This window comes from Myotis yumanensis, unplaced genomic scaffold (genome assembly GCF_028538775.1).
Source record: "Myotis yumanensis isolate MYYU_CA2020_CCGP unplaced genomic scaffold, mMyoYum1.0.hap1 SCAF_5, whole genome shotgun sequence".
Lineage (NCBI taxonomy): Eukaryota > Metazoa > Chordata > Mammalia > Chiroptera > Vespertilionidae > Myotis > Myotis yumanensis.
The window spans coordinates 78,207,100-78,231,951 of NW_027223756.1; the positions used below are offsets into that span (position 1 = coordinate 78,207,100).

The 24,852-nt window shown below is 54.6% G+C and overlaps 1 protein-coding gene across 3 annotated transcripts; it reads left to right on the forward strand.

The window, feature by feature from the left end:
* The first annotated feature begins 1,807 nt into the window (after positions 1-1,807).
* On the forward strand, positions 1,808-24,769 carry NCLN (nicalin). 3 transcript variants are annotated; one of them, XM_070415765.1, is made up of 15 exons: positions 1,808-2,083; positions 8,809-8,999; positions 9,849-9,993; positions 11,848-11,942; positions 15,523-15,603; positions 17,497-17,600; positions 18,739-18,827; positions 18,912-19,051; positions 19,489-19,667; positions 21,202-21,289; positions 21,376-21,414; positions 21,494-21,657; positions 22,588-22,641; positions 22,768-22,846; positions 23,006-24,769. In XM_070415765.1, the coding sequence occupies exons 1-15, from the start codon at positions 1,900-1,902 to the stop codon at positions 23,063-23,065; spliced, it is 1,692 nt and encodes a 563-aa protein (XP_070271866.1). In that variant the 5' UTR covers positions 1,808-1,899; the 3' UTR covers positions 23,066-24,769. The 3 variants fall into 3 exon arrangements, with proteins under 3 accessions (XP_070271866.1, XP_070271868.1, XP_070271869.1); XM_070415767.1 differs by having other exon boundaries at positions 21,497-21,657; XM_070415768.1 differs by lacking the exon at positions 22,588-22,641.
* The last annotated feature ends 83 nt before the right edge of the window (positions 24,770-24,852 follow it).

Below are 24,852 nucleotides of genomic sequence, written 5' to 3' on the forward strand. Positions count from 1 at the left end.
ACCTACAACCCAGGTATGTGCCCTTGACTGGGAATTGAACCCATGACCCTGTGTGAGCTGACACTCTAACCACTGAGCAACACTGGCTAGGGCCAGGCCCCTATCTTGACCTGTCTCTGGATGAATGTGTGTGTGTGTCCTATGTGTTCCTATCCTGACCTGGGAGAATGGGGGTGCAGATGGAAGAAGCAGGTAATAAACATTTGGTGATGTGGGCCAGAATGACTTCTTATCTCTTTCCCTGCCCTGCCAGGGCACTCCTGACTCCTCAGGCTTAGGACCTCCCTGGAGAGGCCTGCAGAATGGCTGGAAGAAAGGGAAGAAGAAGAATGGCTAGGAAGGGCTGGCTGGTGTGTTGGAGCTTTCACTACTCATTCATTCACTTAACCACTGTGTGTGAGGCTCTATTCTGGGCACTGAGGTTCCAGATATAAACAATCTGGTTACTGCCTTCATCAAGGTCCCACTCTGGTGGAGGTGGCAATGCTGAGCTAAGAAATACCCAATGCCATTTCTATGAGGAGCTAGCCATGCAGAAAAGTGGGGGAGGGTGTTCTGCTGGCAGAGCAGATGCCACAGTCCTGGGGCTGCACAAGTGGGTGTATTCTTATAATAGCAACACTTATTGTGAGTTTCATGAGTGCCTTCCTCTTTCCAAGTCAGTTCATGTGGGTTATCTGATTAATTTCTTACACACCTCTTCAAGGAGTGGAAAAGTATTTGATTATTTATTATATTTGGCAGCTGAGGAAACTGAGGCTCAGAGAGGTGGTGACTTTCCCAAGGTTACACAGATGGGAAGTGGAGGGGCTGGGATTTGAACCCAATCCTGTTAATCAACACAAATGCCACCCTATCAGACAGAGCCTGGGATGTCAACACGTTGTGGGCCAGGGCTGTTGTATTCTTCACCCTGTGACCTCAGTCTTTCCATCTGTACTAGTGGGTATGAGTACTCATGCTTCTCAAGATCCCTGGCCCCGAGACAGGGGGTTCTTAGGGTGGCCAGATTAGAAAATACAAACTTGGGACGCACAGTTAAATTTCAATTTCTGATGAATAATTTTTTACTATGATTATGACCCCAAAATGAATAAGCATGTCACCAATCCCTGCACGAACTTCAGGTTCCAGACTACAAGTCCCATAATCCGTTACGTCATCCCTTTAGGAACCTTCAATGATTTCTACATTCATTCATCCCAAAATTATATAGCTCACCCATTGCGTGACAGGCTTTCTATTAGGTTCCGGGAATACATCAATGCACAAAGCAGACCAAAGTCTTCGCCCTCATGGAAGTTTAACATCTACATTCCTTGGAAGTTTTAAGTGAATTTTTTAGACTTCTGCCAGGAAGACTACAGCTTCAATGATCCCCTGTGCTTGCTTAATGAGACTACAACTCCCAGGAGACCCAGCGCACCAAACAGGCCCCTCCCTACGTTACCAACTTTTTGCTCGGTTCAAGGTCAAGTTCTACATCCGCAGTCACCTCCCCCTCCTCCCACAGCAAAGACAGGGTGTAAATAAGTTCCACTTCAGACAGTTCTTTTTTAAGTCTCCGTATTTCCTGACTTGGAGTTTATGAGAAAGTTTAGCAGTTTTGGCCAAACAGCCCACCCCAGCTAGCATTTTGGAGTAAATGAGCGGGCCTACAACTCCCAGGTGGCTTCGCGCGCTCCGTGAGAAGTACACCTCCCAGGAGGCAGCGCGGCGGCGCGGGGCGGTCCGCAGCAGTGCCCGCAGGACCCCGGGGCGGGCCCGGGCTGCCCGGCGCTGCGTCCGCAGGACCCCGGCAGCTACCCGTGTGGAGGTGAGTCTGCGGGAGCCGCCGCCGCCGCTGCCGCCGCTGTCCCGTTCAAGCCGCCGCTCTGCGCGGCTCCCCCGCCGGCCAGGATGCTGGAGGAAGCGGGCGAGGTGCTGGAGAACATGCTGAAGGCGTCGTGCCTGCCGCTCGGCTTCATCGTCTTCCTGCCCGCCGTGTTGCTGCTGGTGGCGCCGCCGCTGCCCGCCGCCGATGCGGCGCACGAGTTCACCGTCTACCGCATGCAGCAGTACGACCTGCAAGGGCAGCCCTACGGTGCGTGGACCCCGGCCTCCCTCCTCTCCTCCCCCGGGTCCCCGCCTCCCCTCCACCGCACCCCTCGGCCCCTGGCTCAGCCGGCCTCCTCTCGGCCTTCCCCGAGCCGAGATGCCCCCTTCCCTCAGCCGGGTCTCTGCTTCCCGGGCCCTAGGACCCTCCTCTCCGGCCTGTCCAGCTGCCAGACCCTCACCTAGGCCCATGCGAGTCAGAGCGTGGATGCCCGGACCTCCGCTAGGCCCCCAGCTCTCCGCCCGGTGCCCCAGGAGTCCCCCCGCGCCGGCTCCCACACCTTCCCGTCCTTGACAAGGGCTGCCTGTCCCAGAGCCCTCCGACGCGCAAGCTAAGCTCCCTCTGCTCCTGGGTCCCCGCGTCCCCTCTCCAATTCCCAGCGGGGCCAGCGTCGCGTTGCCCAGGATGTGCCTCCCTGGGGCACCCCCGCGGCCATCCCCACTGGGCCATGCTCTGCTCCCAGAGCTTCGCCCTCTGGCCTGGTGGATTTGGAGGTGAGCCACCTCGCTAGGGTCTGCCCGGTGAGCCGCCCAACGTGCTGTTCCATCCAGGCCCTGCTTTCCACAGCCCCTGGGTACCTCCGTGCTCTTGGTGCAGCCTCCACATTCTGCTCACCTCGGGACCCCAGAGCACAGATCGCCAACCCGAACCCGAACCTTAACCAAGGCCTGGCCCCAGGTCAGGGCCCGTTTCTCTCCAGGCTCTGAGCTCTCCCAGGTCCCCGCTCATGAGCCAGATTCCTCAGAATTCCTTAGCCCGACTCCACTTCCCCCGTCTAGCCCCATGCCTTAGGGTCCTGAGGGTCCCTTGGACCCCATGTCCTGACCTCTCCTTTGGTATTTACACGCCTCAGTTCATCTTCCTCACCCCCAGCTTCCTGGAACTCCACTTGCTACCTCTCTCCAGGATTTCTGTGTTGTCTCTGATTCCTGGGCCTGCACAGCTCCTTGCTCCCCCACTTCTGCTTCTTCACCTTCTGACCCCATTGCCCAAGTTATCCTACGTTCCCTGGTCTCTTCCCAACTACATGCCTGTATCTGTTGTTCCAGAACCTTCTGGCCTCTGGTTTCTCTTCCAGCCTGTCCCAGCCTGTCTCTTTAGGTCCCTGCAAGTCAAAGCCTGACTTCTTATAAAGGAGCCTCCCTCTCCAGTTCTCTTGGTCCCCTGTCCCTAAGGGGTCTGCCTCAGTTCTCATCGACTGCCCTCTCCTGTTAGACCATCTCAGGCCGACCTGCAACCCCTGAGGCCCCAAGCCCTACCAGGCCTTTGGAGAGCCTCAGGCTCTGGAGACCCGTCCAGACTTCCCCTCAGATCCCTCCTCGCCACAAAGTTATGCTCTTTCTGTTCAGAGCAGTGGTTGTCAACCCAGGGTTCATTGGGTGATGACTTTAGGATGGTCATTCTGGGGGTGCTTTGGGTGGGGGTCAGGTATACTGCTTATCACCTCACAGTGCCCAGCGCGGCCCCACACAGAGAAAGATCCGGCCCCGGTGCTGAGGGGAGACACTTGGGGTTTCCATGATGGTTCTGAAGCCGAGGCCTCAGGCTCTGGAGGAGTAGGGGGGGGGGGGGGGGGGGGGAGAGACCAGGAGCTCTAATCTGTGGGCACGTTTCTGTGCATTGACATTCTCCTGGGGGAAGGGTCTGACCAGTCTGTACAGTGGACCTTTTGTGACGGTGGACGGGTTCTGTGCTTTCACTTGTACGGAGCCACCAGCCCCAGGTGGCCACTGGGCAATTGAGATGTGGCTCATGCCACAGAAGGAGATTTTCACTGTTATTTAATTGTAATAAAGTCACATAATCACGTGTGACAGGTGGCTGCCATCCTGGTCTAGAGTTTTCATTGGTTTCCCAGAGGAATCCACAGTCCAGAAGGCCCAGATCCTAAAACTCAATATAACCGATTTCTCCAGACCCTGAGTCTCAGTTCCTTCAACTCACACCTGTCATCTGTCCCAACGCAAACGACTCACACTCAGAAGCCTTGCCAAGAGCCTCCTGTCCTGCCCCTCTCAACACACCCAGCTTCTCTCTCTGGCCCCTTGGACAGCTGAGACACCCCCAGGTTTCCTCTGGCCCTTTCAGCACTGTCCTGCTTGCACCTGATGTGGCCTCCTTTCTCCCCTCCAAACCCACCCAGGAAATGCTGGCTGAATTTGTGGAGCAAACAGGTGCCAAGGCACCATCTTTCTGAATGCAGAGCCATGCTCTCCATGTCCCTCCATTGCAGATCCTAGGTGACCTCTCTCCCCGGCCTCCTCTCCTTTCCCTTAGCTTTTTCCCCTTTCCCGCCCTTTTCTAAGTCCTTTGCTCCTGACCCTGGGATTCCCTCCCGTTCTTTTTTTTTTTACTTGGTATCTCCCTCCACATACCCCCTTTCTTGACCCCTGTCTTTGTTGCTCCTAGTGAGAAACACAGACACCTCCCGCCCTCTATGAGGCATTTATACAAACTCTGGGTCCCAGGGTGATTGGAGGGTGCCTGGTGGGGCACCCACCCATGTTAGCCAAGTGCTGCTTATCTGCAGAGCAGGGAGACAGAGGTCTGGCTTGAGAAACTTGAATGAGGCTCTGCCAGTGGGGCTTATATGTCCACACCCCACACACCCTGCAATATCCCTGGCTCAGATGTTGGGCAGACCACTGCTGCCTGGGGAGAAGCTGGTGGGATGGTTGGTGGAGGGGAGGCTCCTCAGGGGTCTGAGGCATTGCTACTTCTTCTTCAGCAGCAGCAGAAAGACTTGGTGTGGCCAGAAGAAGCCCCGAGTCTCTCCCTGCCAGTGGTGCCTTTGAGAACTGGTCGGCTAGGTCACTGCTGAGTGCAGTCTCCCCAGTGTCTTGCACGCCCTCTCCTAGAGTGCACGCCCCAGGCTCCCCACCTCTGGTGCAATCCTGGCTCAGAGTCTCTCGTTTCCCAACTTCCTGTCACTCCTGTTAAGAAACGGGGCTGGGCAGCTGCCCCGGAAGGAAAGGCGTGTGCTCTTTGTGCTGCTGTGAATAGTCCTGAGGGAAATATACCAGGTACAGGGCCACAGGTGTGGCCCACCCCCTACCAGGTGGACTCTGGCCTTTCTGAGGTCGACTGCTGCTTTAACAGCGCTTGCTTTGTGCTGGTGCACTGTGGCTCAGCAAGGCCCTAGGAGGTGGGGGTGTTAGTACCCCAGCACCATGCTGGGCAGACTTGCCAGGGCTTTTTACCTAGGATTGGCCCGTTAGCCATTGTTGTAAGTAAAGTTTTATTGGCACACAACCACACGCACTAGTTGATGTGTTTCTGACAGCAGAACTGAGTAGTCATGACAGAGCCGCTACAGCCCAGCCAGGCAAGAGAATTGCTCCTTGGTCCTCGATAGAAAAGTTTTCAGGCTCCATAGTGGGAACCAGCAACCTCTGTTCCGGTGTCCAGTGCCCCCTACCAAGCCTGAACCTCTGCTGGTCTAGAGCAGGGATGTAGGAGGCTGTGCTGGCTTTAACTTCATATCAGTAAAGATGGTCTCTGCCCTTGGGGTGCTCAGAGTCTGGGGGACAGTCCCTGGCCTTCCTCTTATCCCGCCCCCCCCCCCCCTCCTTCTCTAGCCTTGCTTCCTCCCTCTGGAAACTGGGTCCTGATTCCTGCCCTGTAGGAGCACCAGGCCCAGTGAGGAGATACACACAGAAGGCTCCACAGGCTGCCCTTCATGTCCCCACCCCTGAGGTGACGGTTGAGCCACCTCTGGGAGGCGGAGGGCCCAAAAATAGGTGGGGCATGGGGGAGGGGCCTTCTGAGCATTTCAAGACTTTCAAGGGCATCCTGAAGGTCTTTGCTGCCCTCCCCTGCTTAAAGCAGAGAGAAGTTCCCCAGAGGATTGGGGGTGGAGGCAGGGTACCCCTGGCCCAGGGCATATGGCCCACCTTTACTCCTTGGTCGCAGGCCCCCTGCCAGAGATGGCCCTCCCTGTTCCCACCTGGGGTGCTGTCTCTCGGTGTCCACCAGCCTCCTCTCCCCACCATCCTCCTAGGGCACGCCATTGGAAGCAAGCCTTCGTCTGCTTGCTCGCTTTCCCAAAGAGCTCATTCCTGGAAAGCAGAGGCAGGATCTAGGCTCCTGGCCCCGAGCCTGGGCTTAGTGTCGCCTAGCATAGGTCTGCATCTGTGAGTGCATGGGTGGCGCTTCCCCTGAGCTTCTTCCACCTCCAGAATGGCTGAGGGCTGGCTCCCCTGGGGATGCCAGATCCCTTCTCTGTGTCCTCCGTGCTCACTGTGTGGGTCTCAAACTGGAGGCTCTGGGGGCTCCATCCAGCCCTCATGGGGTTAGGGTTTACTTGCTTGCTTCAGCCTGGGTCAGCCTGCAGCATGTGAAATGTTCTGGACTCCTTGCTGCCTTTACAATTGGGGTGATTTAATATAAGAATTGGGATTTCTGGCAGCTTTCCGGCAGCATGTAGGTGGCTCTGACATTGGGATGCTGACTGAGCCCCCTTACCCACCATTTCATTGGAAAAGATGGCTCCCTTGCCTGGCTGGTGTGGCTCAGTTGGTTGAGCATCGTTCTGTGCACCAAAGGGTTGCCAGTTTGATGCCTGGTCGGGCACGTACAGAGGGCAGCCAATTGATGTTTCTCTTTCACGTTGATGTTTCTCTCTCTCTCCCTTCCTCTCTCTAAGCATGCCCTGAAGTGAGGATTTAAGAGAAAAGATGACCCCCAAGGGCCTGCTACTATGTTCCGTTCCGTGTAGCTGAGGGGAGCTATGTAGACGTATTGCCCCTCCACAGTCCAGCATTTTAACCTCAAAAGGACTTCTTTGGGACGCCTTTCTCCAGCAGAAATTCCAGGACAGCGTTCACATGCTGTGCGCCCAAGGGGCTGGCCTTAGGAAAGCTCTCTGCGGCTTCCTGGTTCTGACCCGCCACTTGTGATCAGGTCGGGGTGGGGATTCAGCTGCCTGTGGGAAGCTTGTGAGTGGCCAGGGTCCAGGCCAAGACTCAGCCTCTCCCTTCTTCCCTGAGTCCCTGGATCTTTCTTGAGCTCTTAGAAGAGAGGCCGAATATGGCAATTGAGTGTAGAGCAGCGAGAAGTTTCTACCTGGGGTAACACTTGGAGATGTCTAGGAACATCCATTTGTTGTCACAACTGGGGGTGCTCCTGGCATCGAATAGGTGGGGGCCAAGGATGCTACTCAACTCCCCACAGTGCCCAGGACAGCCCCCCACAGAGAACAACCCGACCCTAATATCTACTGTGCTGAGTGGGAGGGATCCTGGCATTTCTGGAACCTTTGAGGGTCACTGGGGGACTTAGCGTTTGTTCATTTGTTCTCCTGGCTGGTGTTCATCAACAATCTGTCGGGACAGCCCTAGCTGGTTTGGCTTAGTGGATAGAGTGTCCGCCTGCGGACTGAAGGGTCCCAGGTTCGATTCTGGTCAAGGGCACATGCCCGGGTTGCGGGCTCGATCCCCAGTAGGGGGCGTGCAGGAGGCAGCCGATCAATGATTCTCTCTCATCATTGATGTTTCTATCTCTCTCTCCCTCTCCCTTCCTCTCTGAAATAAATAAGAATAGAAAAAACAACAACAACACATGAATCTGTCAGTACATAAGTGACTGTGTTGGTTTTACTTTGCAGTGAATGAGGTCTCTGTCCCCTGAATCCAGTTTAACCCTTTGCACTCCGCTGTCCCCTCTCAGGGGACATCGGAATTCTAGCATATCACTCGGATGTCCCCTCTCAGGGGACATTGCAGTTTATTAGTGATTACGGGGAATTGAGTTATTTCAACGCAACTTTTTGAGACATGCATGTTTCCCTGAAGTTTTATCTTGAAATGGCACAAGAAATTAAATCAAAATATCGTAAAATTACTAAGATATATACAAGAAATGTCAGCGGGTTTTGTGTCGGATTAAACAATAAACTACATATTCCCCATGTGGGACAAAGAAAACGGGACTGCATTGTGTGTTCTAACAGGAAAACACCTGGTGGCAGGCGTCAAACCACTTATTACTGTCAAACATGCACTAATCAGCCTGCAATGCATATTGGGGAGTCTTACAAAACTTATACTGTACAAAATTATAAACAATAAAATATTGGTTTTTTTTGCAAATATACATTCCTCGATGTCACCCAATTCATATAAGTCCAATATCATTATAATACGTTACTTGGTTCCAAAATTATACTAAATAATACGAGGGTCTGTAAATCCACGTTTCTGCTGCAAAGTAGCGTCGAGTAGCTGGTAGCCAATGTCCAGAATGGTTCGGAGTGCAAAGGGTTAATTAGAGGAATAGCCATAAACATGCTAGGCTAGATGGTGCTGAGCCCCGCCTAGAGGATTAACGATCAAGGCAATGTTAGAGCCCTGGAGGGAAGGAGGTACCTGGTAGGAGGGTGTCAGAGAGGGCAGGACAGGGCCACCGGGCTCAGGTTAGCCAGGCCCAGAGTTTGGGTTTGCCCTAGGATTCTGGGAGTCGGGGGAGGGCCGGCCTGTGGATTTGTCCAGGGGAAAGTCTCAGCTTTCATTTGGTTCTCAAAAGGCCTCCTGCAACGCTCCAGGGTTCAAGTGGGCACTGCATTCAATGCAAGTGGGATGCTGGCCATGGCCGACACGTTTTGGGGCATGTGGGCAGAGGGCTGGTGGGACTCTGGGGGTTACTGAGTCGGTGTTCTCTGGGCAAGGGTTTTGGACCCTGCTGAGGGAGCACCCCACCCTTTGGCTCCCCCCTAGGCACACGGAATGCAGTGCTCAACACGGAGGCTCGAACCATCGATGCAGATGTGTTGAGCCGCCGCTGCGTGCTCATGCGGTTGCTAGACTTCTCCTACGAGCAGTACCAGAAGGCTCTACGGCAGTTGGCTGGCGCCGTGGTCATCATCCTGCCACGGGCCATGGCGGCCGTGCCCCAGGACGTCATTCGGGTGAGCGCCCATTCCCCACCTTCTGTACAGGCCAGGGTCCAGAAGCTTCTGTGGAAAAGGGGACACTGGATTTGGAGTCAGCTGTGTGGCAGCCATTTCCCTGAGCCCTTGGGCCCTTGTTCTTCAGGAAGCAAATGCTTCCTGTCCCCCTTCATCATTGGTCCCTGACCCCCTGGAGTGACTCTGCAGGGGATACTGGGTAATGTCTGGGGACATCTGTGGTTGTCACAACTGGAGGTGCTTTTGGCATCAGGTGGATGCCACCAGGGGTACTGTTCAACACCCCACAGTGCCCAGGACAGGCCCCCACAGAGAGTGACCCAGACCTGATGTCAGCAGTGCTGAGGGGCAGAGGTTTGCTTTGAATGAACAGGGTCTGATAGGATCCCCCAAGATTCTGCGGTAAAGATGCTTTGCACATGAGAAGGGGGTGTGGGGCAGTGGGGGTTGGGTAGGGTCAGCAGCCCACATTTTCCAAGAGCCAGCTCAATGCCAGGCATGCAGTTTATGCCCACTTACTGCTAAGGATGTGATGGCCAGTGAGCGCAGGATGGTAACACCAGACCTGACCCCAGCCTGGCTGGCTCCAGTGTCTGTTCTCCCAGCCCACTTCCTCCCTGCTGGGTACCATCCAGGGGGCCCCTGGGCACCACCACACCTCACCTGTCCCTCCGTCTTCGTCGCACTTTCCTGTCTCCTTCTTGCCCCTTCCTCTTCTCTGGTGCAATCCTAGCCTCGTTAGCTGCCTCAGTGGAGGCATTCTTTCAGGCCTGGCCTATCTGCCCTCCAGGGACAGCCACTGGGCACCCCCCAGGCCATTAGTCACCTAACCGTGTGTCTCTTCCACAGCAATTCATGGAGATTGAGCCTGAGATGCTGGCCATGGAGACCATTGTTCCTGTGTACTTCGCTGTGGAAGACGAGGCCCTGCTCTCCATCTATGAGCAGACTCAGGCTGCCTCTGCCTCCCAGGGCTCTGCCTCTGCTGCCGAAGGTGTGGGGGCTGCAAGAGCCGAGCGGGTTCATGGGGAGCCTTCCCTGTTGAGGTCCAGGGTCACACTGTGCCACTTCTGAAACCCTTAGCACATTACCCATGCCTAACAGTGCAAGTTACCAGGCCCTGCCCCAGACCTGCTGTGTCACAGTCTCAGGGCTGGGGGCCAGGACTCTGCATTTGATAGCCCCCACCTTATCCCACCACTGATTTTCAGGCAAACAAAAGCTTTGAGAGCTACTAATTTGGAGGGAGGTGTTTTCTGTCTTCAGCCTCCGGATGTTTATGGAAAACATGGCATCTATTCAGTTTTCTCTGTCCTTCCTGCTGAACACATCAGGGTGGGTCAGCAACATTCTTGGGAGGAGGAGAAAACCTTCCTCCTATGCCATGGACTGGGGATGCTGTGGTGAGCTGGGAGCGGGAGTGGTGAGCTGGGAGCAGGAGTGGTTCACTGTTGGGAGTGAGATAGCAAAATTAGTCAAAGAAATGCAGCTGAAAGGAACCACCTGACCCTCTGTTCTCACCTATCGAAACAGCAGGTGTAACAGGAGAAACATACAGTGGGGCCTTGACTTACGAGTTTAATTCGTTCCGTGACGGAGCTCGTAACTCAAATTACTCGTATGTCAAATCAACAGTGAACGAGTGAGACACGTGATGCTGGGCTGATGTTGTGGCATTCACTGTGATGTTCGCTGCGCCAACTAGCGGTGGGGTATCTGAAGCTGGCTCATAACCCGAATTTTAGCTCGCAACTCAAAGCAAAAAATCGGCCGAGAGACGGCTTGTATCTCAAAAAACTCGTTAATCGGGACACTCATAAGTCAAGGCCCCACTATATTCAGAACTGACAGGAGTGGGCAAGGCAGGAGGGCTTGTCCACACTGGGAGACTTGGCCCAGCTCCCTGGGGAAGCAGTCTGGCAGTATGTGTTTAAGCTGTAGACAAAGGTTTGATCCTCCTGGCCAGGTGATTAGCTGCATGAGATGCTAGATTGGGGATTGACAAACCACAGCTTTTAGCTGTCTGTCTGTGTAAAGAAAGTTTTATTTCCGCTCTGCTGTGTCCATTTGTTTATGTATTGTCTATGGTGGCTTTCATGGCAGCACAGTTGAATGGCTATGGCAGAGCAGAGCAGAAAATACTGCCTCTCTGGCTTTATAGAAAAAGGTTGTCAACCCCTGGTTTAGATCAAAGTCTTGATAGCATCTGTCTGCATTGTGGCAGCAGAAGAGTGAATTTTGGAAAGACCTAAATTTCCAGTTAGAGCTGAAGAGGGGAGGAATCGTCTACTTAGTGGAATATTATGCAGCCATTAAAAATGACATCAGGGTAGAATTTTAGCAGCATGGAAAAATGCTTATTTAAATTGGCAAGTGGCAAACATCCACAGTGAGCAAAGATGGCGCTGCCTTGTGTCTGGTCATGAGCAAGTGAGTTCCAAATCTTGGGGAGCTTAGGCTATTAGGGCCTTTGGGGATGGGCTGGTGGATCATGGCCATCTGATAGGAGACTCCTGTTTCTGGCTCACCTCTAGGGTGACCATCTTCATGGGGGCTGGGTCAGGGGACGTGAACGTGCCTCTGTGAATTTGGAATAGAGGCCCAGGGTATTGCAGAGTGAGGGCGCTCTCTGCCTGCTTGGGGTTGGGGTGACTTTCACCAGCCCTTATCCTGGACACCCAGGCTCTTTTCCATGTCCAGTCATCGCCTTGCATTCTAGTTCGTGTGGTCAGTTCTCTATGCAGCTTTGCATAGACTGACTATCTAGGGTCCAGGGTGTGGGGGTGATGAGAGTGCTGGCTGTGGTCGGGGGACCCTTGGATTGACCACTCACTGCTCCTGTCCCCAGTGCTGCTCCACACTGCCACTGCCAATGGCTTCCAGATGGTCACCAGCGGGGTCCAGAGCAAGGCCTTGAGTGACTGGCTCATCACCAGTGTGGAGGTGAGTGCCAGCCCTGTTCCTGTGCCGAGCCCCTGAGATGGGGGGTGCTGAGACCACTGTCTCCTCAGAGCCCGCCCTGGTGCCTGCTGCCCAGTTAGGCCCATTGCAGCTGAGCATACTGGTCTCCCCGCCCTCTGCTTGGGCCAGGCACTGCCTTCTGTATTAATGGGGCTTCTGTAGGCCCAAATTCCCAGGGACTTACACCAGATGGTGCCAGGCTGCTTGGCACTGCCCCCATGTCAGTGTGCAGACTCTGGTAAAAGTTGGGGTGCAGCCACTCCTCTGCCTCCCGGACTAAGTGAGTCTGCCTTAGAGGTGTTTAACACACAAAATCAGTTGAGCCCTGGCCGGTGTCCACAGTAGTAGGTGTTGGCCTGCGCACCAAAGGGTTGCAGGTTTGATTCCCAGTCAAGGGCATGCACCTGGGTTGCAGGTTCGTTCCCAGCCCGGGTCGAGGTGTGTGTGGGAATAAACCAATCAGTGTGTCACACATGGATGTTCTCTCCCTCCCTCCCTTTCACTTTCTCTAAAAATCATGGGGGGAATATCCTCTGGTGAGGATCAACAGAAAAACAAAGTCAATCAAGAATCCCATGCCTTTCTGTAATTTCCCTTGAATTCCTCTCGCATTTCAGAGGGTCACTCAGGAATGTCCAGGCTGAGGCCTGGAGCCAAGTGAAGTGGCAGTGAGGAGAGGACTGGATTCCTGCAGAGACGGGGGGAAGAGGCACGGCAGCTAGCAGGGCTGGCAGGCCGATCCAGGATAAGGGAGGCTGCTGCAGCCTCTGAGCAATTGATCCAATACTCAGATGAATACGTGTTTTAAAGTTGCATAAGAGATGGTGGTGATTGGGGCAGAGAAAACCTGTACTGGCCACAGTCCTTGTTATCAGACTCTCGGGGTCACAGCAGATGGAGCCACTGGGGGTCTGGTGGGTCCCTTTCACATTTTTTTTTTTTTGTTTGTTTTTTTTAATTAAATCTTTATTGTTCAGATTATTACATTTGTTCCTCTTTTTTCCCCCCATAACTCCCCTCCTTCCAGCTCCCACCCCACCCTCCACCCTCACTCCCCACCCACTGTGTTCATCCATAGGTGCATGATTTTTGTCCAGTCACTTCCCGCATCTCTCACACCCCTTTTCCCCCCAAGAATAGTCAGTCTATTCCCTTTCTATGTCCCTGATTCTATTATCACCAGTTCATTCTGTACATCAGGTTATTTATTCACTTGATTCTTAGATTCATTTGTTGATAGATGCATGTTTGTTGTTCATAATTTGTATCTTTACCTTTTTCTTCTTCTTCCTCTTCTTAAAGGATACCTTTCAGCATTTCATATAATACTGGTTTGGCAGTGATGAACTCCTTTAGCTTTTCCTTATCTGTGAAGCTCTTTATCTGACCTTCAATTCTGAATGATAGCTTTGCTGGATAAAGTAATCTTGGTTGTAGGTTCTTGGTATTCAGCACTTTGAATATTTCTTGCCATTCCCTTCTGGCCTGCAAAGTTTCTGTTGAGAAATCAGCTGACAGTCGTATGGGTATTCCCTTGTAGGTAATTGAGCCTCTTTCTCTTGCTGCTTTTAAGATTTTCTCTTTGTCTTTTGCTCTTGGCATTTTAATGATGATGTGTCTTGGTGTGGTCCTCTTTGGATTCCTTTTGTTTGGGGTTCTCTGCGCTTCTTGGACCTGTAAGTCCATTTCTTTCTCCAGATGGGGGAAGTTTTCTGCCATTATTTCTTGAAATAGGTTTTCAATATCTTGCTGTCTTTCATCTTCTGGCACCCCTATTATTCTGATGTTGGTACGCTTGAAACTGTCCCAGAGGCTCCTTACACTATCTTCACACTTTCGGATTCTTTTTTCATTTTGCTTTTCCAATTGGGTGTTTTTTGTCGAATCTTTGGTTTGATTATTGTGCTCCTCTGGTCTGCTATTGGGTATAATATTCTTTATTTCAGTCCGTGTATGCTTACTTTCTAATTTCTTTATCGTAGCATCGAGGGTCTCATTAGTTTTCGTGAGGCTCTGCACAAATTTATGGCAAGCCCTCAAAATTGCGATTCTTAGCTCCATATCCTCCATTTCTGTCATGTTTTTTTGTCTCCGCATCTTTTATGCTTTCTTGGTGCACCCCCTTGTGGTCTCTGTGCGCAGTCTTGTTCTAGCCAAGCCTTAATTGTAGTTAACACTAGAGGGGTTTGACCACCAGGCCGACTGGCTATAGGAATCAGCTGTATGGAAAACGTCTGCCTTCTGGGGAGGCGCTAATCCAGCCTTTGCCTGAGGCGATCGGCAAATGGCTGTTATGGCCACGCTCAGTCCCGTTCCCAGAGGCTCTGCTTCTCAGAACCCCGGCAGCCGCTGCAAACTTCGGAGAGAAAGCTGCCCTCAGGTTCCAACTGATGCCGGATAATCCCGCTTCTCCCGTTTGAGTCTGGGTCCCTAGAGACTCGCCCGGATCTGGAGCCCAGAGTCTGAGACTCACTCCCGACAGAAAACGACAACCGCGCCCTCAGCCACCAGCCTGCTTTGCGCGCGCACCTCGGTACCTTTGTATTTTCCACACTGCGCCGCCTCTGAGCCTCGATTTGCTGTTCTCTTTCCTTCTAGTTGTAGAGTCTCTCTTCAGCCAGCCTTCCTGTGGTTCTGGGTGATGTCCGTTCAGTCTTTTAGTTGTATTTTTGAAATGGTTGTTTGCGGCAGCGGTCTCCGGTGTTTTCCTACGCCGCCATCTTGGTCTCCTCCCCCAAGCTCCCCCTTTCACATTTTTTAAAAAAAATATTTTTATTGATTTCAGAGAGGAAGGGAGAGGGAGAGATAGAAACATCCATGACGAGAGAGAATCATTGATTGGCTGCCTCCTGCACCCCCCACACTGGGGATCGAGCCTGAAACCCGAGCATGTGTCCTGACTGGGAATTGAACAGGTGACCTCCTGGTTCACAGGTTGACGCTCAGCCACTGAGCCACGCCAGTTGGGCCCCTCTCACATTTGAGGCTCTGTTCCAACCTGCCAGCCTGGTTGCCATGGCCTTTGGTTCTGAAAATGTCTGTGCTGCCATGAGTCCTCTGCAATTCCTATTATTCACATGGGAAGCAGAGGGCAGGGAGGAAGTGGGGGTGCTTGGCCTCCCTCCCACTGTCCCCAGCCAGTGCTGGGACCTGCACTGGGGCTCTTGGGGCTCCATTCCTGACTGCACCATTTCTCCTTATCAACAGTGCTCTGCCCTTCAAAACAGTGGCTTGGAGCTCAGCCTTTGAAGGGTAGGCTTGGTGTTCAGGGGGAGAAGCACACTAAGAAGATAGCACAGATTCCTGTAGCTAGAGCTGTGATCAGCAAACTGCAGCCCTTGGCCAAGTCTAGCCTTCAGCCGATTTCTATTAAGTTTCATTGGCACCTGGCCACGCCCATTTATTCACAGGTCACCCACAACTGACAAGTTATGACAGACCATAGAGCTAGCAAAGCTAAAAATACTCTCCTACCCCCGGCCTACTGGGTGGGGGAAGCCTGGACTGTTCTGGTGGTCAGAACCCCAGCTGGCTGGCCGCTTCACAGATTGTCTCTCCACAGGGACGGCTGACGGGCCTGGGTGGAGAGGACCTTCCCACCATCGTCATTGTGGCTCACTACGATGCCTTTGGAGTGGCTCCTGTACGTATACGCTCGCCTCAGGAGGGGAGGTGGGTGCCTTTCCTCCCACACTGCTCAGCCCAGCTCAGACGCAGAAGCGGCTGTCTGTGGACAGCAGCTGTGGTCAGAGGAGCAGCGCCCACTCTGAGAGCCCCTTAGGCATTACCTCAGCTCCTCTTGACCCTGCAGGGTGGGTGTCACCTTCCAGCTGAGACAGGCGAAACCAGGGCGGGTCTCATGGACAGGGTTCCATGGCAGATAGGTGGCTGGGCCTGGAATAGAGCCCGGCGTGTCTGTCAGGGTCTCCAAGAGACTCCGTCAATAACTCACTGAGAGTTCCCCAGGGCTCAGCAGATGGGTGTCCTCACGGCCACGTTTGTGCAGAGACATACTGAGCCAGGGACAAAGTGCGTGGGGCAGGTCGGGGTGGGGACAAGGAACAGCTTCCAGAGTCCACAGCACTCACTTACTCCCCCAAAACAAGAAGTGACCATGCATGTGAGGTGTAGTCCCCAGGGGCTCATAGAGACCCAGTGCCCAGGTACACTGGGGGCCGATCATACAGGGCCCTCTGCCTGGCAAGTCCGAGATCCAGAATCTGGAGGAGAGCATGTGCACAGCATGAGTCATGTGTTGGCACAGACAGGTTATGCCCGGGAGCCCCCCATCAGTGAGAGTGGTGGGAGCCCCCAGAATCCCAGACATCGCCCAGGGCTGGCCTTGCAGGCCGGCTTCTCTGAGGAGAGAAGTCTGAGGTGCACTGAGCCCTTCCCGCAGGCTGCAGGCATCCCTGGGCCACCTCTCAGTGCTCCCAGCATGGCGAGATTGGGGCCAAAGTGTAAATCTGCTTCCTTTGTCAAGAAAGTCTTGCTTTGGAAGAACAACCAGCTGAACCAAACAGGGAGCTGATAGTGGGTAGACCTGCAGCCTTGTGTGAGCTTTTGACTGTGCCACAGACCAGGGACAGCTGTTCCAGGGGCCACACCACCTGGAAGGCCAAGGCCATCCTTGAGAACACCTGGACCAGCCGGGGCCCAGAGACAGGCTCTGAACAGTTAGCTGAGAACACTTCTCAACTTGTTCATTATTCCTTTTTAGACACTTTCGTCCTAATTTCTGTCTCTGAAATTAAAAAAAAAAATTTTTTAAAAAATATAATTCCCATAATGTAAAATTCACTCTTTTAAAGCATACAATTCAGTGGTTTTTAATATAGTCACGAGGTTGTATAACCATCTCCACTATCTAATTCCAGAACATTCCTTCATCCCCATCCCTATTAGCAGTCTGGACATTTCACATAAATGGAATCACACACTCTGTGGCCTTTGGTGTCTGGCTCCTCTTGCTGAGCATCATGGTCTTCTTCCCCATGAATTTTACTTCTGTTGATACACTTATGTGTTGGTTAATAGATTGTGACCTGGGGAGAGTCCTGAGCCATTATGGAATCCAGGATTTCTTTCTTTCCCCAGGAAATAGTCATTGCCCCATTGGGGTACTGCTTTCAGTCACAGAACCCAGATGAGTTGAGGGAAGGCGCAGAGGGCTGGTGGGCTGGCGGGGGGAGAACCTGCACCAGCTCCCCCCTTAGTGAAGGGAGTGGGTCCGAGTGCACATGCTGAGGCTGCTGGGTGGAGGCAGCCCTGGTGGCACAGCTCCCTGCCCTGCACAGGGCAAGTTGCAGTGGGCAAGGAGACGCAGAATAGCGTCAAGTGTTCAGGCGCTCATCCTCCAGGACATTGAGGTACTGTCAGTCTGGGGTTCTAAGCAGAGGAGGGTAGCCATCCCAGGTCTGCTCTAAATGTGGACTGGGACAAGACTGCACGGGCAGAGTGCTGTGGGAGGAGGGTAATGAGGTGCCGTGTGTGGCCGGTGGGAGGTGACGGCTGGTCTTGTCTTGCTCGTCCACAGTGGCTGTCACATGGCGCAGACTCCAACGGGAGTGGCATCTCCGTGCTGCTGGAGCTCGCCCGCCTCTTCTCCAGGCTATACACCTACAAGCGCACCCATGCTGCGTAAGTGATGGTCAGGAGGGAGGGGCTGAGGGCCAGGTGGGGCCACGTGCTGATTGGGCCACACTGGTTACGCCTTGTGGCCCGGGTACAGTTCCAACCCCAGGAATAACAGTGTCTCTATTGATGGCTACCATAGGCCAGGCCCCTCCCACATTCATCCCCTGGAATCCTGCCCAGGAGGCCCGGCTGCTGTTAGTCCCGGCAAGTGTTGGGGATGCTTTCAGCTGCAAGTAACAATCGAAACACTCTAAAAATAGTCACTTAAACTAGTTTCCTGCTCTTGGCACTGTGGACACTGGGCTGGGTTGTCCTTGGTTTATTCACCCGCACACCACGCTGCCCTGGGGCAGAAAGGGGCCCAGCGAGAGTGTCAGTCTCCTAGAACTGTTGTCACCAAGCACCACACACAGAAGCTGAAATAGCAAACATTTACGCTCCCAGTTCAGGAGGCCAGAGGCCTAGATCAACTTGTCACAGGCCATGCTCCCCACTAAGGCTCCGGGGCAGGGTCCTTCCTGCCTTCCCCAACTCCTGGGAGCGACCTGCAGTCCTCAGAATTTCTTGGCTGTGGCTGCGTAACTCCAGTCTCTGTCTCCTTCCTCACATCTCCTCTCTCTTTCTGTCTTTTCTCTCCTGTAAGGACTGCTGTGGCCCCGGTGGGATGGGTGCGGTGGAGGATAAGGGAGGCCTGGGATATGGTCTTTGGTGACAGCCTGGCTTCAGTCCTGCTTCAGGAAAAGCAGTGCTGGGTTCCTTTCACCTTTTCTTTCTGGTCTATTTCCTTGGCGGTTGAAACCAGGTTGTCGCCTGGTTTTGAGAGCTCAGAGAAGCCTCTGGAACAGCGGTTCCCACCCAGGGTGACTCTGCCCTAGGGGATACTGGACTGTGTCTGAGGACATCTGTGGTTGTCACAACTGGGCATGCTCCTGGCATCGAGTGGATGGAAGCGGCTCAGTACACCAGGGTGCCAGGGATGGCCCCACACGGGGATGACCCGGTGCTGATGCCAGAAGTGGGCAATGGGGAAGCCCTGCCCTAAGGGCTGGTCAGGATTTTGCACTTGGGGGAGACCATCTCCTCCTTGTTGAGGACTTGGACACGTATCTGCCAAAGCTGACACCTCTGCTCTCCCCATCAGGTATAATCTCCTGTTCTTTGCGTCTGGAGGGGGCAAATTTAACTATCAGGGGACCAAGCGCTGGTTAGAAGACAACCTGGACCACACAGGTTAGTGGCCCCCAGCTTTCCCAGGTTATGTGGTCATAACCTTGGCTCTCCCCCGACCCCGGTCAGCTCCTCCTGTTTCCACAGATTCCAGCCTGCTCCAGGACAATGTGGCTTTCGTCCTCTGCCTGGACACCGTGGGCCGGGGGAATAGCCTGCACCTGCACGTGTCCAAGCCGCCCAGGGAGGGGACGCTGCAGCACACCTTCCTGCGGGAGCTGGAGATGGTAGGTGCCCCTGGTGACAAAGGAGCCCTCCAGGCAGCAGCTTGACCCCATGCTGGGCACGTGCCCATTTCAGAGACAGGCCCCCAGAGGCCCTGACAAGGGCAGCAGTATATCACAAGGGACTCGGGGCCAGGCTGGGATATCTGCCCTACTGTCCCTTGTTAGCTAGTGTCCACCACCGGCCAGGCATCAGACCAGGCACTTTGCAAACCCTGGGACCTTGAGTGAGCCTCCGTTGGCTTCCTGGGAGGCAAGTGGGTTTTCTCCCGTTTCTAAATGGGGGAGGTTTGGGGAGGGACATGGGGCCCTCTTGGTCTCAGGATCCTGTGAACATTGGTAGAATGAACTCAGTGCGAGATGTCCCTCTGCAGACTTGTTGGGTGTGGCCGGGACCCCAGGGCAGTGGGCGGACTCCCTGACGACGCCCTCCCACGCAGGTGGCTGCTCACCAGTTCCCGGAGGTGCGCTTCTCGATGGTGCACAAGAAGATCAACCTGGCAGAGGACATCCTGGCCTGGGAGCACGAGCGCTTCGCCATCCGCCGGCTGCCTGCCTTCACCCTGTCCCACCTGGAGAGCCACCGTGATGGCCAGCGCAGCAGCATTATGGATGTGCGGTGAGTGCGGCCCCAGGCCTCCCACTGTATCTCATAGCTGTCTTTCTGTCATCTGGGTCCTACGAACAAAACTATTCTTCCAGAGTAGGGGGCTGGCAGTAGACATGGGAGCCTGGAGGGAGCAATCCTGCCCTGTGGGTTGGGGGGAGGGGCTGGCACTAGCCTGGCAGCTCAAGAAACAGGAGTGTGGCTCACCTGTGCTTACTCAGCAAGAGGGTGCTGGGGACGGGGAGGACACAGCAAGTGGCTTTCCCCCACCTCCAGCTCCTATGCATGACTTTTAGACCCTGAGCACCTGTGGCTTCTGCCCCCAGGCCTTTGCATGGCTGTGCTGCCACCTGGCGAGCTGTGCCCTGTCTCCCAGGCCCCTCATCTTCCTTGGGAGCCCTCCCACCAACTACTTTCTCACTCTTTTCTCTGTGGCGCTGTTACCTCTGGCTTCCGTTGTTTTAGGACCTCACATCCCATTAGTTCCCCCTGCTAGCATGGCAGCCCCCAGTGGGGCTGGGGGTATTGGCTGCCAAACCCCGAGCCTGGGACAGTCTGCCTGTGCCCTCTCATTGGCCAACCCTGAGCAACGTCCTAGCTACTGGACACGCATCAGCTGGGGGAATGAAAAGGTGGTCCTGGATGGGGTTCAGCCCAGCCTGGTGACAGGCAAGACCCAGAGAGTGAGAACAGGCACAGCGGGAGCATCGGCTGGTCCTGGGGCTGGAGGGCTTCTTGGAGGAGGTGGCACTGAAACCAAGGGACATGAGTCAGGAGAAGGGTGTTCCAGGGCAGAGGAAGCTGAGAGTTGGAGGAAAAGAGGAACAGAGCCCGGAGAGTGAGTGAGCCACCTTCCCCTGCTGCTCTCCCCTCCCAGGGTGGTCCCAGCATCTCACACCCACTTGGATCAGTGACGTTTTGCCTCCAGCGTTCCTCTTTTCGGGTCTGTGTTGCCCATGATCCCTGGTGTCCCTTGGCTGTGACTGCATCACCCCAATCTGTGTCTCTTTTGTTACAAATTTTCCTCTTAGGAGGACATCCGCCATTGCATGTGGAACCACCCTACTTTAGTGTGACCTCATCCTAACTAATCACATCTATAAAGATCCTACTCCCAAATCAGGTCACCTTCCCAGGTTCGGGTGGGTCTGACTTTGGGGGGGATATTTGACCCTAACTGCTTGGTGTTAACTGCCTTCAACAGCCCATGCAGGCAGGTTCTCTGACCACCCACGTTCCAGATGAGGAAACTGAGGCTCAGAAGGGTCCAGTCATTTCAGGCAGACACAGGGAGCCAGGCTAGCTTCTCTGTACCTGCAGATAACCCCCATGGGTGCTGGGCAGCCTTTCAAGGAGGGCAGGGTCACCCTAAATTTTAAAGCAGAATCTGAGGTGTGGAGAGGTGCCCGCCCTGCCCAAGGAGGCTGTGTCTTTTCTTATTTTTATTATCATTAGATATATGGTTGCTCTTGATTTTTGGTGATTATAAATGATGCTGATTCCAAATATATATAGATTAGATTTTTTTCCCAAATCCACCCTGAAGGTCCCGGGTTGACTCTAAAACCCTGACCCGCAACACAAGGCTCATCGCAGAGGCCCTGACTCGAGTCATCTACAACCTGACTGAGAAGGTGAGACCCCACCGGTGGCTTCAAGCCCTCCATCCCAGTGCACCAGGTGGGTCGGGACTGAGAGCCTGTCCTTCCTCTCTTTGCAGGGGACCCCCCCGGACATGCCTGTCTTCACAGAGCAGATGGTAACCGCTGGGCTGGGTGGGCAGGGTCCTGGGGCAGTGGTAGGAAGGGGTCCCTTGACCATGGCCATGTTCCTCACAGCAGATCCAGCAGGAACAGCTGGACTCGGTGATGGACTGGCTCACCAACCAGCCCCGGGCTGCCCAGTTGGTGGACAAAGATGGCACATTCCTCAACACGCTGGAGCACTACCTGAGCCGCTACCTGAAGGAGGTGAAGCAGCACCACATCAAGGCTGACAAACGGTGAGGCGCAGACGGCCCCCACCCTGTCACAGGCTCATGAAGTGTGGCTGGCCAGTGAGCATGCTCTTCTAGAGTCTTCTATACCGCCCCCAGTGCCAGAGTGAGCAAATAAATAAAATACCGGATGAAAATTTAAATGATAAGTAAAAAAGTACTGGGTACTAGTTAATTTTGAGTTCCAGATAAAACAGCAAATTGTTTTTTAGTGTGTGTCCCATGAAATGCTTGGATATACTTACCCTAAAAGCCTGTTCCCTATTTATCTGAATCTGCAGAGAACTGATCTCCTGTGTTTTATCTGGCAGCCCTAACCTCCACCCACCCTCTGATCCTTTCGTGCTCTAGGCCGCAGGTGGCTTGTACCCCGGTCCCTGTCTGCCCTTAGGGTGCTCCTCCTCACCGTGGGCCCCCTGAGTTTTATCTTTTTTTCTGCTCAAGGCTCCCAAGCTGAACTGAGCAGGCACCTCAGGGGCTGTGATAGGAGAGGCACCTGTGGGTGTCCATGGGCCGGAGATGTCCCCAGACTGCTCATTGCCCTTGCTGGCCTCCACCTTCCATCCGAGTCATGGCACTCCCGGAAGCAGAGCGCTTAGAAGAAACTGAGGCTCAAAGTGGTTCCACCGCCGAAGCCAGGGTCCTGATTCTCGGGCCATGGTCACCCACCCTCTATAGAAATACTTCCGAGACCAGTCAAGTTTCTGCGGTCCCCGTGTTCCATTTTTAAAGATTGTTTCAGCACCAGAAAAGCAATAGGAAAGATGGTATTTCAGAATAAAGGACTCCTTTCCCAGGAGGAATAGTGGCAGCCTCGGGGAGACACGCACATAGGGTGCTCCCTCCATGTCCCTGGGCTTGTGGGGCCTCCGGGTGGTCTGCTCTCTGGGGGCCCGGCTGTCGGGGCGAGTCCACTGAGAACCCACTCTCTCCCAGGGACCCCGAGTTTGTCTTCTACGACCAGCTGAAGCAGGTGATGAATGCCTACAGGTGAGCTGCTCTGGACCAGGAGCCCTTGTCCCCCTGGGTTACCATCCAGGGGACTGTGGTCCACAGGACAGCCAGGGAGTGGCCAGTTTCACCCCCTCTCTTGACCTCTGGCTCCTCTCCCTCCAGGGTCAAACCAGCCATTTTCGACCTGCTCCTGGCAGTCTGCATCGGCGCCTACCTCGGCATGGCCTATACAGCGGTCCAGGTGAGCTCACAGGGCTCAGGTGGGAGGGTGACCTGACCAGGTGAGTCCTCGCCCCCATCCTGCCTAGAAGCATGTGATCTACAGTCTCTGGGCCTTCCTTGGTGGGATTTGTCCCTGCCCTCACTCCTGACCTCACTTACGCCCTCCCACTGCCTCCAGCACTTCGACCTCCTGTACAAAACAGTTCAGAGACTACTTCTGAAGGCCAAGACACAGTGATGAGGCCCTGCCAGCACCATGGGCCCCTGCCTGCCACCCTCACCACCACCCTTGGCCTGCAGGGGCTCACCGAAACCCCGAATTACAGAGCTTTTCTGTGTTGCTCTTGAGGATTTAGGGGGTTCTTTCTCTTGTTTGTCCTTCGAACTCCCTTGGAGGAGCATTTGGTAGAGTTCTGGGGCCAGACCACGGACTTGGGAACAAGCGGTGGCTGAGCCTCTGGCCCGGGAGATGGCTCTTCGGCCCTCAGGCGCTAAACCGTGCTGTGAAAGGAAATTTGTCCGGCACAGCCTTGGGGTCACTCCTACTCATGATGCCGACCACGGCTGGCACTGGCTCTGCATTTGTCCTCCACGCTGTCTCCATCCCCCTCAGTGTCCCGGATGTTCTCTTCATGTTGATCTGAAGAGGGCAGCACCAGCCTCCGGGTCCCCAGCTTGTAGCTCCAGCCTTGGAAGGTTATGTCTCCTCCCTGGGCCAGGGCTGAGGCACATGTCTCCCAGAAGCCCCATTGGGCAGTTGGTGCCCTGAAGACCTGGAGCCCCACCCCCCCCTCCGTTGCCCTCCTGCAGGGCCCCTGCGTTGTTCCCATCACTGGGGCTTCTCTGGCCTCTGCTCCCTTTCACTGCGCCCTAGGGAATGCCAGCATCTCCCCAGGCGTCTTCTCTCTTGGCTCCTGGGCTCCCAACCCCTGGCTCCCAAAGGGAAACCGGGTGCCTTTGGAGGCCCCAGGCTCCAGAGGCAGTGCTCACGGAGGCCCTGGAGGAGGGGCCCTGGGCTGGAGGCTCTGGCCCCTCTGCGAACTCACTTCTTAGCCCAACTGAGCCATTTCCTCATCTGAAAAGGAGGGTGTGATGTGTCCTGGGGGAGTGAAATCCATGTTGGGGCCTGGTGGGGGCGTCAGGGCAGAGTGTTGGCTGGAGAAGATTCGTCGGTGGGATCCAGAGGGGGAAGGTGTGGGCTCTGCGAGCCTCAACCAAGCCCGCACTCCACAAACCAGGTGCCTCATGGGCGTGAGCTTCTCTCGGTGGAGAGAAGGCTTCCAGCACAGTGGACCTCAGGGAGATGCAGGTGTACCAATTCGTGAGCAATATAATCAAGCAAGTGTTAAATGCTAAGGGGAGGGTCAGGACCGGGAAGGAGGGGCTCCAGGCTCACCATGGAGGTCTGAAGTGGTGTAAAGGGGCAAGAGGACGGCTCTCCCATTCCCCACCCAGCCTGCTGTTGCCCCTTCCCCAAAGCCCGCCAGCAGGAGGGACTAACTGGGCTCTTCTGGGCGCTCTTGTCTGCCTCCACCTCAGTCTCCCACCTTTGCCAAAGCAGTCCCTGGGCACTTGCGGCTGTCCTGTCCTCCACCCTTCCGGGCCCCGGCTGTTGGCTAAGCCAGGTCTCAGGAGAGGTCAGCGTGGGGGCCACAGGTTCTGCCTCGTTCCTCCTCCACCCTGCCCAGAGGACCCACTGCCCCAAAGACTTCACCAAATGCTTGACCACCTCTGGGGGCTCATGCCACAAGATGGGAAGTTGGATGGGGTGGGAGGAGGGAAACTCACCTTTCCCCACATGTGACTGGTGGGTGCACCATCTGGGATTGCCCAGCTAGTGCCCTCCCTCCCCAGGGTGGCTCAGGCCACTGACTGTTCAGAGCTCAGGCTGGATGTGGGACGCAGTCGGATGATCAGAAAATAAAGCCATATCGAACATTCAGCCTCAAATGTCCTGTCTGGGGGTGTGGGCAGACTGATTCTGAGGCTGTGAGGGGTTCTGTCCTGGGCTCTCCCAGCTTCTGG

Coding starts and splice junctions, on each gene's coding strand:
- NCLN (XM_070415765.1), top strand. CDS start 1,900: ATGCTGGAGGAAGCGGGCGAGGTGCTGGAGAACATGCTGAAGGCGTCG. Junction 2,084..8,808: donor CCTGCAAGGGCAGCCCTACG/GTGCGTGGACCC, acceptor GCTCCCCCCTAG/GCACACGGAATGCAGTGCTC. Junction 19,668..21,201: donor AGCAGCATTATGGATGTGCG/GTGAGTGCGGCC, acceptor TCCACCCTGAAG/GTCCCGGGTTGACTCTAAAA.